At 39.2% G+C, this 15,622-nt stretch overlaps 2 protein-coding genes across 3 annotated transcripts; one reads left to right on the top strand and one right to left on the bottom strand.

Moving 5' to 3' along the window:
- Positions 1-3,496: 3,496 nt before the first annotated feature.
- Positions 3,497-6,009, bottom strand: LOC122005032 (FCS-Like Zinc finger 10-like). 2 transcript variants are annotated; one of them, XM_042559936.1, is made up of 3 exons: positions 5,775-6,009; positions 4,155-5,201; positions 3,497-4,062 (listed from the first exon to the last, which is right to left on the bottom strand). In XM_042559936.1, exons 2-3 carry the CDS (start codon positions 5,144-5,146, stop codon positions 3,903-3,905), a joined length of 1,152 nt encoding a protein of 383 aa, XP_042415870.1. In that variant the 5' UTR covers positions 5,147-5,201; positions 5,775-6,009; the 3' UTR covers positions 3,497-3,902. The 2 variants fall into 2 exon arrangements, with proteins under 2 accessions (XP_042415870.1, XP_042415871.1); XM_042559937.1 differs by having other exon boundaries at positions 5,680-6,009.
- Positions 6,010-7,969: 1,960 nt separating this feature from the next.
- LOC122007399 (calcium-dependent protein kinase 20-like) lies at positions 7,970-9,752 on the top strand. The gene is made up of 3 exons (XM_042563267.1): positions 7,970-8,023; positions 9,250-9,453; positions 9,570-9,752. Exons 1-3 carry the CDS (start codon positions 7,970-7,972, stop codon positions 9,750-9,752), a joined length of 441 nt encoding a protein of 146 aa, XP_042419201.1.
- Positions 9,753-15,622: the final 5,870 nt, after the last annotated feature.

The following is a 15,622-nucleotide window of genomic DNA, read 5'->3' on the forward strand; positions in this document are numbered from 1 at the left end:
TATGCTTGGCCGAAACTTGAAAGAAGAAGAAAGAAGGTGCCTAGGTGGTTCTCATCTCGGAAGATCGTTGCTCACACAACGTCCGAGGTTAGAAGAGGAATACGGTAGAAGATCAAGAGGTCTTTCTAAAAGGTATAACTAGTAATTTTTCTTTCCGCATCATACTAGTTATTTTTGAAAATAATACTAAATACAAGAGGCATACGATTCTAGTGTTTCGAATTTGTTTTCGATATAGTGTTCTTTTGTTTTTCTTTTCCTTGTGATTTGATTATTCTTTTCGGTTGACCTAAAGTTATTTTAGGAAATTAAATATTAGCTTTCCTTAAAAGGTTTTGTCTAGTCGGTGGTGGTTGCTCCTATATCCAAGAAGGCCATGTGTCTCGCCACGTCAGTACTGGGAACCAATTTTGGAAATTAATATTTAATGGAATTAATAACTTAGGTGATTTGGATCAAACGTGTTAAGTTTCGCAGGAGATCTAAGTCAAAACTTAAAAGAACAAATAGATTAAGTTTTGGATCAAACGTGTTAAGTTCCGCAGGCGATCCAAAATTTAATTTAAAAGAACACATGGTAGCTAGGAAAAGGTTCAGACCTTTGTACAAAATTTTTGTATAGTGGAACCTCTAGGTTTTCCGAGTAGCAACCAACACTCTCTCAGTCTCGATAATACACTCCTCAGTCTTGGACTCCTTAGTATCAGCATCAGACTCCCCCTTAGTCTTAGACTACCTCTCAGTGTCGGTAGCAAACTCCATCGCAGTCTCAGACTCCCTCTCGGTAACAGATTCTCTCTTAGTCACGACAGTACACTCTATCTCAGCGTTAGACTATATCTCAGTTTTGGACTACCTCTCAATTTCAGTAGCTGACTCACTCTTAGTTTTAGACTCTATCTCAGTCTTTCTCTCGACAACAAATTCCCTCTCAATTTTGGCAGTACACTTCATCTCAGTTTTAAACTCCCTTTGAGTCTTAAACTCTATCTCAGGATTAGACTCAGTCTCAGCAACAAGTTTCCTTCTAGTCCCGATCTCAATCACCAAAATCACACATATCTCAGTCTTAGTTGGCAACGTTCTCCCTCAAAGGCGGATCCCAACATCATCTCAGTCTCGATCTTCGACCTTAACTTTGAATATTCCCAAGGTCACTCTGCATAGATGTCACCCTTTTTCATCTTCGAGATAGGTCTATGCCTTATACAGGCTCGCCAACAGTGACTATGAATATTCCAAGACACGTGGTATCATGAGAATAGAGGAGCGGTTACAAGGTTATTAGACGTGGTCCCATAGATACCTCCTATTGACACATGGCGGTTAATGAATGAGAAGATAACTAACGACGGTCGACTCTAATCCCCTCCTCAATCCCTGTAATGATGATATTCTAGCTGATGTGAAGATGCTTTTCAGAAAATCATTTAACCACTTACAAAGGTAATGACGAAGGTTCCAATTTCTCTCCAACTCCCCCAGGTTCTATATACCTTTCTTCTTCACCTTCGTTCTTCAACATACCACCTTATCTAAATCATAACTTGAGCGTCGGAGTGACCCTAGAATTCATCCTCTGCCAGTCTAACCCTCTATTTAAATGTGCCTCAGGTTCTTTCATTCCCTTCACCGATGATCTCCGGAACTCGCACGTGTCAATAAGTTCATTAACTAATGACTTTGACCATCCATGATATTTGATCAGAATAATCATAAAGAATTTGGTTACAACTTTTATGATAAAGATGGAGAATGCCATAGATTATAAAAAACAAAGAATTTTTTGGAGAATAAAAGATTTAATAAGGAATTATGTTTATTTTTTTTATTAAAATTTAGTATATTATTAGTGGTAATCTAAGTAAATTTTTACTGATTGAGATTCCAGGAGTGAAACTAAGATACCTTATTTTCTTGCCATTTCACACCTCCAGACCGGATTATGAGCTTTCAAAATTATTTATCCAGACAAACCAAGGAGAATCAAATGCTGCCATCTAATTGAGATCAACATCACGAAGAAAAAGAAAAAAAATACGATAGACAAGTGACTTCCAAGTCAAAGCGATGTGATCTATCCCACGACAAGAACCACTCCATGGACATGATAGTTGCTCAGTCACGAGTCCTTTCAATTGAATGTTGTAAGGCACTAAGGCAGTGTACATCAAATGATGCGAATAAGCAACCACTTGTTTTGTTTTTTTCCTACATCAATAATGAAATAAGCCTAGTTGCATCCATGAATTATTTCAAACATTAGTTCTTAAACGTACTAAATCATCCAATAAGTAAAATGTGACAGAAAGCAAAGCCATTTGGCTTCTGTAAGCTTATGGATAACCCACCGTAACATAAATTAGGTTACAACGATGATTGATTGGATGCCACTTAAATCAGAATCTGCATTATAATATTAATCTTGTCCCGAATTTGAGTCAAATGAAGATCGAATAAGTTATTATTAGTGTTGACAGAGAGATGATTGAGACACTTTTCCCGTATGCACTTCCAAAAATGGACTTCCACGTGGTGCTGATGAACGACGATAATTGGGACGACAGTACCTGAGCTCTGCGTATACTCAGACAAGTACACGGACGTTAGAGACTAAAAATCAGAGAAAAACTCCCCGGAGTAGGCCCTCCGACGCTCAAGTCAAGTACTTTTTTCCCAGAAGAACAGTGTATGAAGGAGAAAAAAAAGTAAAAGATAAGTATGAATGTGCGAGAGAGCGTACCTATGCAAGGGAAAGGACCTCTCTTTATATGACAGTGCCTACCTCTGGAGGTCGATCGATGTCAGAGAATGTCAGGTGTCAAGCTCCGTTGAGTGATGGAGGACACGTGACATCCTCCTATAGGCTGAAGGAAGCTTCCATTCACAGATGACCATAGACCGTTGGAATATTCTCTGACATGCAGCTGTTATTCTCTGATAGACAGTTACGATTCCTTGACCTTGTTGTCGTGTAACGCCTTCTGTCCCGACCGGGTACGAATAAGACAGCTCGAGATGATTAATGGGGTATAACACTTGGCATAGACCCTGGGGGGGAGGGCGGGAGCTGTGGAGAGATCGTCCGAGAGTTGACTAGGAGTTAGCCTACTGAGCTGAGAGAACTAGGCCTAGATGCAACCAGGCCGTGAGAGCCTAACCAATCAGATCCAAGTCAAGTACCACCCCGATTGCCTACAAAGTTTTAGGCCAAGATGTCTCATATCTGGAGTCCTGGTCTGTGAGAACGCGACCGGAAATTATGTTACTGACATCGTCACACAATCCTACTTTCTCTTTCCATATTTGTTGACTGTCCCGTCACTTTGACTTCTAATTATCACGCCTCCTTAACTTTTAACTGCCTAACTTTATCAGACCCCACAATCATACAACATATAAAAGACAAACTAAATTATCTGCAGCTTAGTACGTGGTGTCTAAAAACTAATTCGAATGAAATTACGGAAAACTGAGTTGAGGTAAGATTCATTCATATCTATAATTGCATTTTATGGAATATGATCCATTGTTCTTAAGGGACAGTTGACAAACAAACAATGTTTTGCGCACATACATTCGTTCGAGATCAGAATTGCTAACAAGTAAGCTGCAAAAAATGGCGAGCCATCATACTCTTGTCTTGCACCTTTTGTGATAGAAATTATTACAGAAGAAGACCTTTCTTCAGAAAGAGGGTAACTTGCCTACTGTTTCCAATGCATCAATGGAGGCATGTACGCTGAGATCGAATCAGCAAACAAACGAATGTACATGGTGATCGCCCATGGCTGCTAAAGAACATTCACATGTACAGCTCTTGATAGACAAATGATCACAACAGACTGTTTTACCATAGCAATCTCGGCGTCGTTGATTGAGTGCGAGTTGCAAATTGAAAATCAACTGACCCATTTGGCCATGGTCGTGCCTTCCAAAAACATCTCCTCGTGGAAGGAAGAACCCGTAGGAGAATATGAAGCGATAGGAGCCTTCTCCGACTCTTCATCGTTCAAAATTTCCTTTTCACGGCAGTCGCTGCTGCAGAAAGCTCTATCACCCCTGCAACATATACATTGAAGAATTCAGAAGGTTTGAATACTTCAGAGCATGAATGCTGAAAAAATAGCTATTTGATCAATTGTAGGACTGACCTGTACATGTAAATATCTTTCCCCTCTTCCAGCTTCTCCTTGCAATGGAAGCAGAAGCTTAGAAAGTCATTGGAAGAGCAAGCAAAAGAATGTTCAGAGGGCTTCAAAACCCAGGCACAACGTTCTTGGTCTTTACCATTCTTATTCTTAAAATTCTCCGAAGGAAAACTGGGGCTTTCAATAATACAATCTCCAAAAATGTGGGTTGTTTTAGGATTTGGGCCATGGGATATAATGCGAGTGTAGTCTTCGGATTCCTCCATTTCGCTTGTAGAGAGGGAAGTGATGGACCTAGAGTATTTGTCAAAATTTATATTCTCCATTGTGCTCTTTGAATCTAATGGAAATACTTCAGAATTGGAGAGTGGAGAGGATGATCCACTAATTTCTGCAGAGCAAGACCTCAACAATCCAAAACCCCTGCGTTCTGATTCAGCTCCTTTGGAGTCGATGCTCATCCTCGAGCTCCTACGGAGTTCGGTTGATTTATTGTAAAATTGTGAACGAATCCCGTAGTCCTTTGGCAAAGATTTGGGGGTTTCACCAGATGAGTTGGTGTGAGATTTGGAGCATGAAATGTTAATTCTCATCTGTGGACCAAACAGGATGTTCCCACTCGCTGACAGCCCCATGGCCTCCCCGGAAGACTTGGTCTCATCACTCAGAACGTCCACTAGACTCAGGCCTACCTTGTCGCTGCCCCAGCACTTGGGCTTCCAATCAAGGCTGGTTGATTTAGGGAAGCCGAGAAAAGAGCTGCCGAGGTTGGAGCAGTTCTTGAAGTCCAAGGGGGAAGTGGGGCTCTTGACTGATTCACAATCCGATAGGCCTTTGGTGTTGAACCCGACAAAGAGGCCAGGGACACTGAAGAGCGAGGTGTTCCTGGCCTTGTGCATCAGGCAATGAGAAGAGAAGCGAAAGTCTGGGAAGGAATCAGAAGATAGCTGCCCTGTGCTCTGATCTTTATGGACCTTGTTCATTACCCTCAGCATTTCTCGAAGGCTCTTCTCTCTTACTCTTCCCGGCTCTGCTTTCAAGACGATGATCCTGAATACAAATGAACCAAGGAGCTTGTTCAGTGAGCCATTCAAGAGTTCAAGAGGAAAAGATATCGATTTTTCAGAGAATATCTAAAAGAAACATCTTTCTTTTCTCGGGCAGTGAAAGTTGGATTTTTCTTCTTTTTTTTTCAAAAAAAAAATGTTCAAATGAAGGATAACCTGCAATCTTCCGCATCAACAAAGATCATTGAAATTTAGCCAAAATCTTTCGACGTAGTAGAAAATGAACAAAGATAAAGCAGAATATCAATCAGAGAGGAAAAGAAGAAAAGAAGCCCTTGATCAGATTAACAAGATCATGCCTATTTAGAGTTTCATTTTAACTGCAAAAGAAGAAGAAGAAGAAGAAGAAGAAGAAGAAGAAGATTCCAAAGAGAACATATACGTCAAATTAATAGTTGAAACAGAAGAAACTAGTGTATCTTCCTAAAATGCAACAAAATCAGCTCCCAACAAAACCATACTGATGTAAAATGCCCCGAGTTTATCCCGATCCTTCAAGAAACGCGCCGATTGAAATGAGAAACAAGTGCGTAAACGAGCAGGGGGAACATCCCACCTGTGTTTTGTTTCCTTCCCCCTTGTTCTTCCTCACGCAGAGTGGTCTCGTCTGTATGCAAGAGACTTCTCAGACGGACACGGTGACGGAGCGTGCAGAGAGGAGAAGGCAATAAAAATAGGCAGCAAGCAGCAAAGGCATCAATGCTAGCTTCCACTGTACACCTCTTCTCTCTCGTCCGGATTTGTCTGCATGCATCAAATCGAAGCAGGAGATCGAGCTGCGTGGCTTCGGGCATACTCATCCCATTCGTCCACTGTTACAAAATACGCATCTGGCTACGCTCGATGCCACCGACGTAGAATAGTACGATCAGGAACGTGTCTCTCTCAGCTTCTCACAAATTACTTTTAAGAGCTAACAAAAAACATATACGAGATAAAAAAATACAATAAATTTCCTGTCAGTCCTGAGTGGATTCACTGCTTTTTGTAAGTCCTTCCAGAATAGAAAAAAGCAAGCGCAGTGAATACAAATAAAGGACGTTTACAAGCTTGTAAATAGGACGATTCCACTCACCTTAACCAAAAGATAGTTTGACACTTTACTAGGTCAAGAAAACAATGATGAGCCTTGTGCACTGAAGATTTCAAAGTTACCGTCTACTAGAATTATACAAGTTAAGACATACTTGGATTAACAATTTTGCTTTTTCTTTTTTTTTTATGAAATCAATTTTGCTTTTTTCAAAATGATTAAAGGAAGAGAGAGAAGTAGCACAATCATAAGGAAGGACGGACTTTGGTATGAGCTTTAATCATGTCTTCACACGGACATGTGACTAGTCAGTCTTTGGTACATCAGCAGCATTCAGCAATGCCGGACCTTGTTTCGATTTATTTTTCCTTTTTTACCTTTTCTTTTAACTCCAATTTTTTTTTTTAAAAAAAATATTTTTTACTTTTATTTTCGAGCTTTGATTTCCGCTTTAGTCACTTTCCGTGACTTTTGAGCCTTCACGATTTCAGTTTCTCGCCCAGCAGAGAGCGGAGGACAACCGACGAGGACGCCAATCACGAGGCGAATCCAACGTCTTCCGTCGTAGATTCCTTGGACGTTACTGGCAACTGGACGGCTGGGATCTGTGGATTCAGAAGGCACCATCACTGGCCCAGGGGCTGTCGGGCCCAACCCGCACGTGCGTAGCACCGGCGGATCGTTGTTTGCGTTCAAGGAACCAAATGGACGGCCTTGATCATCCGATAATTTAATCGGGGTATTTGAGTTTATTTTTCTCTTTTATATTTTATTTTATTGAGAAAAAAAAAAGGAAGTAATAATTACCGCGAGGTGGCCCGCTTCACAGGACACGAGATATTCCAACGTATTTAAAGGCGGATTCATTTTTCTATAATTAGATTGAAACGTAGAGGAAAGTGAAGTTCCTATTTAATACGGCTTAACCTAATTATTAGATCAGTAGCTTAGTAACTAAATTTTGGAATAGGTTTAAAAAAATAAAAAGAAAAATGATATATACAAGGAAAAAAATTCAATGAAAATCTCAAGGATAGATATATAAAATGATGAAGCCCACAAAAAGTGAAATGGTGGGCTATGACTTTATGTGTCTATCCTTGAGGTTTTCATTGAATTTTTTTCCTTATGCATATCATTGCTCAATGAAAAATGATATGCACAAAGAAAAAAACTCAATGAAAACCTTAAGGATAGACACATAAAGTGATGGGGCCCACAAAAAGTGAAATAGTGAGTCATGACTTTATGGATTTATCCTTGAGGTTTTCATTGAATTTTTTTCCTTGTGCATATCATTGCTCTTAAAAAATATTTATTATATTATTTATACGTGAAAATTTATTTCTAAACAAATCAAGCCTAATTATACTCGACCACTTGAGCTGACGTCATTCAACTTGAGGTGGGCCGACCAATTAGCTCGATGGAGAACTTGGAGAATAGACAGGAGATTTATAAGATAAACAAAAGGCCATTTTAGAAATCTTTGCAAGTGAGACTGTGTTTTTAAGTATCGAACAGTGAACTCAAGCACTCTTACTTACTGCATCGTTTAACCTACTGCTGCATCCTTTGACTGGCAGTTGCTGCATGCAACGTCGACGACGGGTTTGTGCAGTCCCGTCACTGAAGTTTCTTGCAAACCAAGACTAGCGATAGCTAGCTCCAGCAGCAGGTTCGCATTGAAAGATTAGGTTGTTGTTCCCGGGGAAAAGATGCAGACAAGTTCTGCAGCTGACCTCAGGATGACATGCAAATTCTTCGAAGGGGTATGGGCACGATGTGAGAGCGTTTACAGCGAGTTACAATATTTCTCCCATATTTATGATGTCTATTTCTATATCATTCTTTAACCGACAATTTATCAAATCATGCACTTAAATATCTTAATTGACCAAAAGACGTATGTTACTTTAGTTTTTACTAAAGGATGTATTTTTTCAAGTGCACTTTCTTTTTTATCCTTCTGACAAATTAAACCTTTTTTTTGTCGTTTTCCTTTTCTCTCTCTTCTCTTTCCTATTACCTCTTTCATCAACGAAATGTAAGATTTAGTTATTTTTTTGATAACATTTTAATACATTTAGATAAGTTAAAATAAACAATGGATAGCATAGTTAAACTCCTTGCAACATCAGGAATCCACATGAACTGAAATGGGTGTAATCTGAGGTCTCTAGGTCCATTAGTGGGTTTCGATCAAAACCCACTGATGGACCTAGAGAGCCTAAGCCACAGTTTAGGGTTTCTGAAATGTCAAGTTTTCACCACGCTCGTAATTTAGTTGACCTAATTTTGAGAAAGAAAATGCACGGAAGAAAATGTGTTCTGTAAATCGATACGGGCATGATATTATACCATATCGGACCTGACGTGGGCCCGATATGGAAATATCAGGACCAGCGATGGGCGTGATATTTTCCCATATCATGCCCATGCTTGATATTTTCTCCTATTAGACCCACTAAAAAAGGTAAATATGGTGTCAAGCCTAGGTTATAACCATTGCAACATCGTCCACGAGAAATGGGTGTGTCCGGGGTCTCTAGGTCCATCAGTGGGTTTCGGTCAAAACCCACTGATGGACCTAGAGAACTCCGATTGCACCCATTTCAGTTTCTATGGATTCCTGGTGTTACAAGGAGTTCAAATATGCTGTCCATTGTTTATTTTGACTTTTAAAAGGTGTTAAAATAGCAAAAGAAAAAATCAGCAAAAAAGCTCCACGTTAGGCCTGATATGGAATCATATCAGGTCATATCAGGCCCAACGTGGGCCTGATATGATCCATATCAGGCCCAACGTGGGCCTGATATGGAACCATATCAGGCCCACATTGGGCCTGATATGATTTTTCCTTGAGCTTCATACAATGTAGAGAAATTAATTTGATGATAGAAAACCAAGAGTTCTGTTAGTCCTATGATTTAATTATCTTTTTCTCAAGCATATTGTGCAAATTGATTCTCTGTTCCTCTGAACATTGTTTTATCAGTATATTGCAATATCTGCTAATACCTTTGCCTTAATACTGCATCATATTTTCTGTATTCTCAACATTACCCTCATGATTCACATTACAGATCATCCTTGGCTGCAGAATGCCAATAAGGCACCCAATGTAAATCTTGGTGAAACTGTTCGAGCAAGACTCCAGCAATTTTCAATGATGAATAAATTTAAAAAGAAAGCTCTTAGGGTGAGAATATTTTCTTTCATGATTTCTTTCTGTGTGAATGCTTGACATTTGTCCAGCTGATTATTCCAAGACACACCTAGTATTATTATGTTCATTCTAAAACTATGTTAATGCAGGTGATAGCTGAACACTTGTCTGTGGAGGAGATTGCCGACATAAAGGAAATGTTTGAGAATATGGATATCAACAAAAAAGGGCAGATAAATTTTGATGAGTTAAAGTATGGTTTGCGCAAGCTCGGACACCAGGTTGCTGATTCAGATGCCAAAGCATTATTGGAAGCAGTAAGTTATTGCTGAAGATGCAATCTTTTTTTTTAAAGTAAAAAAAATTGACTGTGGGTTATGGCAATCACACCATTTCCATTGGCATTACACAATTATGGGGTGACAAGAGAAAACAAACACAAAGAATTAGGCACAAATTCAAGCCACAACCCTACTAGATCCATCAAGAAATTCATCAAGAGTTGCTGACCAAACAAGATCCAAAGATGGACCTATCAGCAATATACTGATAAAACAATGTTCATAGGAACAGAGAATCAATTTGCACAACATGCTTGAGAAAAAGACAATTAAATCATAGGACTAACAGAACTCTTGGTTTTCTATCATCAAATTAATTTCTATACATTGTATGAAGCTCAAGGAAAAATCATATCAGATCCACATTAGGCCTGATATGGAACCATATCAGGCCCAACGTGGGCCTGATATGATTTCATATCAGGCCTAACGTTGAGCCTTTTTGCTGATTTTTTCTTCTGCTATTTTAACATCTTTTAAAAGTCAAAATAAATAATGGATAGCATATTTGAACTCCTTGTAACACCAGGAATCCATAGAAACTGAAATGGGTGCAATCGGAGCACTGATGGACCTAGAGAGATCTGATTGCACCCATTTCAGTTTCTATGGATTCCTGGTGTTACAAGGAGTTCAAATATGCTATCCATTGTTTATTTTGACTTTTATAAGGTGTTAAAATGGGAGAAGAAAAAATCAGCAAAAAGGCTCCACGTTAGGCCTAATATGGAATCATATCAGGCCCACGTTGGGCCTGATATGGAACGATTTGGAGCCTTTTTGCTGATTTTTTCTTCTACTATTTTAACACCTTTTAAAAGTCAAAATAAACAATGGATAGCATATTTGAACTCCTTGTAACACCAGAAATCCATAGAAACTGAAATGGGTGCAATCGGAGCTCTCTAGGTCCATCAGTGGGTTTTGACCGAAACTCACTAATGGACCTAGAGATCTCAGATTATACCCATTTCAGTTCCTGTGGATTCCTGATGTTGCAAGGAGTTTAACTATGCTATCCATTGTTTATTTTAACTTTTCTAAATGTATTAAAATGTTATCAAAAAAATAACTAAATCTTACATTTCGTTGATGAAAGAGGTAATAGGAAAGAGAAGAGAGAGAAAAGGAAAACGAAAAAAAAAAGGTTTAATTTGTCAGAAGGATAAAAAGGGAAGTGCACTTGAAAAAATGCGCCCTTTAGTAAAAACTAAAGTAACATACGTCTTTTGGTCAATTAAGATATTTAAGTGCGTGATTTGGTAAATTGTCGTTCTTTAACTATCTTATTATTTAAATATTTAAAATTTTATAATAAAATATTTTACCAACTAAATATTTATAAATCTCACCCATCACATATTTCATTCTTAAATATCACAAACTTCACAATTAAATATCTCATCAACTAAATATTTATGATCACACAACTATTTTATTAACTTGCATCTAATTTTTTATTTTTTTTCAAAAGTCAAAAAAAACTTTAATTGAATTTTAAAAAATAAAAAAAATAAAAGAAATGATAGTCTACTTTTCGGCGGACCCTAAAAAAAATTACCAGACATAAATTTATGCTTGATGATTTTTAATCATCCCATAAAATATTCTCTTCAATGAGATATATTTAAGAGGGGGATATTTGGAGAAATATCCCTTTCAAATACTCCCATTGGAAATGATCTAAGAAATGATGCTCAAAGAGAATGAGAAGTATGAGTCAGCGTATTCCATATGAAATAAAAAAGAAAAAAATATAAATTATTATGATCCAAAAGTCAACGTATCCCATATGGAATAAAAAAGAAAAAAATATAAATTATTATGATCCGAACATAACATAAAGAGAATGGTTGTTTCCTCCGAACCTAACCTAAAGAGAATCATCACTTCTCCCTTCTCCTCCACCCACGTCCACAGGAACTCCTCCACGGACGCACAAAGCAAAGAAGCAATGCCACAAAGCTCCTCCACCTCGCCGCTTCTCCCTTATCCTCCATAGACGCACGAAACAGAGAAGCGACGTTGTGAAGCTCCTCCACCTCACCACTTCTCTCTTATCCTCCATAGGTGCACGAAACATAGAAGCGACGTTGTGAAGCTCCTCCACCTCACCGCTTCTCCCTTCTCCTCCACCTCACTGCTTCTCCCTTCTCCTCCATGGGTGCACGAAGCAAAGAAGTGATGTCGCAAATTAAAGCTACTCCACCTCGCCGCTTCTCCCTTCTCCTCCACCTCATCGCTTCTCCCTTCTCCTCCACCCACGACCACGGGAACTCCACGAGAACATGAAGCAGAGAAGCGAGGCCATGAAAGTCCTCCGCGGCCTAAGCCCTAAAACTCCTCCACCAACAAAACTCCTCCACGGTAATTTTGTTTGTATGATATTGAAATGGGAATATGGGATGATTAAGCTATATATGAGATTATTGACTTAGGCTTTGAACTTAATGTGACTCATATCACTAATGTTAAGCTTTTGTGTGAAATGTGATGCATAATAAGCACATAATATGCTTGATAAGACTCATATCACTAATGTTGGCTAACAACGGTTGCCAAGCAAATATGTTTGTTATGTTCTCATCTTCCGTTTTTTTTCTAATGATGTTCTTAAACATTTCTTTGTGATATTGTTTATTTATGTTTGCGAATAACTATTTTGTTTGAATTTAGGTTGTAAAATTGTTGTGAAGCAAGAATTATTAATTGAGGATGATGTGCAAGTGTTAGATGATTCTTCAAGCTCAAATGCAGTTGATACTCCATAAGTTGGTATGTATTTTCATATGAAGAAGAAATTTGTGATTTTTACAAATCCTATGTCCAAGGTCTTGATTTTAGTATTTCAAAATTGGGTTCCAAAAAAAGAGATGATGACCAAATGAAGTATTTTTCGTTTGGATGTTCTAAAAATGGTAAGACCATTCCTAGAGTGAAAAAATCCTTTTATACTAGACCTTATAGCAAAACGGATTGCAAAATAAAAAAATTAATATTACAGTTCAAAATGATGAGTTATATGTCATTCCTAGTATTCAACTAAAACACAATTATGCATTAAGTCCAATGTAGTCAAGACAATTTAGATATAATAAAATGTTAGATTCTCAAACTAAAAGGAAATTAGAGTTGAATGATCAAACAGGAATAACTTTGAGTAAGAGTTTTCAATCATTTGTTGTTGAAGCTGGTGGCTATACAAATTTATCATTTGATGATAGAAAGTGTAGAAATTATGTGGCTGGAACATGGAGATTAAGACTTAGGAATGGTGATGGAGAAGTCTTGAATAATTACTTTTGTCGTATGCAAAGTAGAAATTCAAATTTCTTGTATGTGACTGACGTAGATAAAGATTCTCGTATAAGAAATATATTTTAGGCTGATACAAGATGTAGGGCTGCATGTGATTCTTTTTCTGATGTCGTTACATGTGATACTACATATTTTACTAATAATTATGATATGACATTTGCTCTGTTTGTTGAAGTAAATCATCATGGTGAATCCATATTACTTGGTTGTAGTTTGATATCTAAAGAAGATTCGGAAACTTTGATTTGGTTATTTAAATCATGGTTAACATGCATGAGAGGACAAGTTCCATGAGCTATTATTACGGATCAATGCAAAGTCATAGAAATTACAATTCTTGAGGTATTTATGGACTCTCATCATCATTTGTCTTTGGCATATTATGAAAAAACTGTTGGAGCAATCCCAATGGTTCGTGGGACCATGTATTTTGGTGTTTGGGCAAAGGATTTAAGTTAGGTTTACCCTTGTTATTTGATATGTGTACTTGAGTTGTGCAGGACTGCAGGTGACACATGTGACTCAGGTTGACGGCTTCGGGTCCGGTGAAGGATGGGGCATCCGAGGGACCATGGACAAGGCAGCAAGGACAATGGCCGAGGGAAGCGACTTCGAGGCATACGCGAAGGATGGCATTGGAGACAAGCCGCGGGCTTGGATGCATCCGAGGGACGAGAGCCAAAGGAAGTAGGCTTGAAGGCAAGAGGTCAAGGCTGCAAAGAAGAGTCAAATGAGTCGTGAGGGTACGAGTGCATGAGAGATTGTACTCGGAGTAGAATCCTAGTTTTAGGGGGGGTACTGTAGCGGCACTGTAGCAGTTACTGTAGCGTACTGTAGCAGTCGACTGGTGTATGGACCAGTCGACTGAGGGCTGACATCAGTCGACTGGTGCAAGGACCAGTCGACTGGTAACGGGCAAATCAGGTTCTGATTTGTTCCAAGCTCTATAAGAAGGAGCTTGGTATGGCCGGCCAAGGCGACGAAATTAGACTTGGTTAAAGCCTAATTAGTAGTCACAAGAGTTCTCAAGTGTTTGTGGAATCCAAGAGGTCTTGGTGTGTTGTGGTGAGGTGTCTCCACCCACAAGGAGCGACTTGAGATAGCCGGAGTTTCCGGGGGCTAATCCACCGAAGGATCGGGATCGTCCACCTTACGGACAGCCGTGGAGTAGGAGCATCATCTCCGAACCACGTTACATTGACGTGTATTGGTTTGCTAGTTCTTTTCTTTGTCTTTAGCTTTCGTATTCATTGTATTAGTATTTGTATTTCCGCTTGCGCACTAACGAATACGTAGGAAGCGAGTTTTGGGGGTGCCGTCTATCCAACCCCCCTTCAAGCCGGCCACCGATCCTCCAACAAGTGGTATCAGAGCGAGGACGCTCTCCTTTGGACTAACCGCCAAGGAAGCACAAGATGGCCGGGTTTATCGTCCCTCCAAAATTTGAAGGAGGAAGCCTTGGGGACATCACGTATTGGATGGTGAAGATGAAGAGCTTCCTCGACACGGATTGGGACACAATGATGGTCATCGAAGAACCATTTGAAGCCCCAAGAGACAAGAAAGGAAAGAAGCTCCGAACACGACATTGGACGGAGGAGCAAACCTCACGATCGGAGGCAAACTCAAAGGTAATAGCAATTTTAATTGATTTATTGCCTCCTAATGTGATAAATGGTGTAGGTGAGTATAAGAACGCCCATGATTTGTGGAGCAAAGTGAAGAAATTTCCATGGGAGGAATTTTTACCTACACAAGAAGAAGAAGAAAAATCCGAAGAAAGTGATGAAGTGGTCCAAGAGGAGAAGAAGGACCAATCGGATGTGGAGCCCAAGGAGTTGAGCTTAGTAGCTCAAGAAGAGGAGGTGGAGCAAACGGAAGTTGAGTCACGCTCAACATCCGAGGAGGAGAAGGAAGATGAAGCATCATCAACATCCTCAAGGGTTGAAGAAGAATCCAAGACGGATGAAGAAGAGGTCTTGGAGGTCAACCTAGTGAGCACCTCCACCGAAGCTAAGTTAAAGGACCACATTGTATGCTTCGGGTGCAATGAGAAGGGACACTACAAGAGTAGGTGTCCATTGGGTAAGAAGAAGGTATCTCCTAAACCCATTCAAGTTAATTTGAATACTAATGTGGGTTGTAGAAATGATGGTGCCAAAAAGAAGAAGGAGAAGAAGCACATTAGATGCTTCACTTGTGGTGAAATAGGGCACTACCACACCAAATGCCCAAAGAAGAAAGAGCTCAAGAAGTTGGCGCATTTGAAGATGTGGGAGAAGAAGTGGAGGAAGAATGGAGGCTCATGTCAAGGGGGAGCTCCAAAGGTAAAGGGTAAGGTAAACCCTAATTTAAATTTGAAGTCAAATTTAAACTCCTCCATGCATGCTAGGAAAAATAATGTTAATCATTATATGCCCATGCAAAATTTTGGTTTTAAATATCATGATAGAAATAGGGTAAATGTAGATCATAACCCTAGGAGACCTATACATGATAGACCTAGACACGTTAAATTCTCATTACCTAAGGAGAAGAAGGTA

Source organism: Zingiber officinale, chromosome 7B (assembly GCF_018446385.1).
Source record: "Zingiber officinale cultivar Zhangliang chromosome 7B, Zo_v1.1, whole genome shotgun sequence".
Taxonomy (NCBI): domain Eukaryota; kingdom Viridiplantae; phylum Streptophyta; class Magnoliopsida; order Zingiberales; family Zingiberaceae; genus Zingiber; species Zingiber officinale.